The 211-nt window shown below is 50.2% G+C and overlaps 1 protein-coding gene across 1 annotated transcript in view; it reads right to left on the bottom strand.

Moving 5' to 3' along the window:
- The window catches only part of LOC119582196 (diuretic hormone receptor-like), a 113,840-nt gene that overhangs the window by 5,729 nt on the left and 107,900 nt on the right, over nucleotides 1–211 (bottom strand). The window contains exon 13 of the mRNA XM_037930430.1: nucleotides 1–112. This exon is cut by the window's left edge and continues 225 nt beyond it. Coding sequence (XP_037786358.1) covers nucleotides 1–112 — 112 coding nt within the window. The remainder of the gene's footprint in view (nucleotides 113–211) is intronic.

The following is a 211-nucleotide window of genomic DNA, read 5'->3' as shown; positions in this document are numbered from 1 at the left end:
GTTCCCCGCCTGCTGGTTGTTGGGGTTGTAGCCGTTGGCGACGTAGGTGGTCATCGTGGTCACTTCGGAACAAAGGGACTCCCTCTTGCTGCCAAAGAGTCGTCTGCCGTAACTGCAGGGAGAGAAATCGGGGTTTAGACTACTTCGTATGGGAAGGAGGGGGCAGGTCGAAACATTTTGATGGTTGGTTTTCATTTTTTTTTTTAATGTT

This window comes from Penaeus monodon, chromosome 15 (genome assembly GCF_015228065.2).
Source record: "Penaeus monodon isolate SGIC_2016 chromosome 15, NSTDA_Pmon_1, whole genome shotgun sequence".
Lineage (NCBI taxonomy): Eukaryota > Metazoa > Arthropoda > Malacostraca > Decapoda > Penaeidae > Penaeus > Penaeus monodon.
The sequence above is the reverse complement of the archived record's forward strand: the minus strand, read 5'-3'. Positions and strand labels throughout refer to the sequence as shown.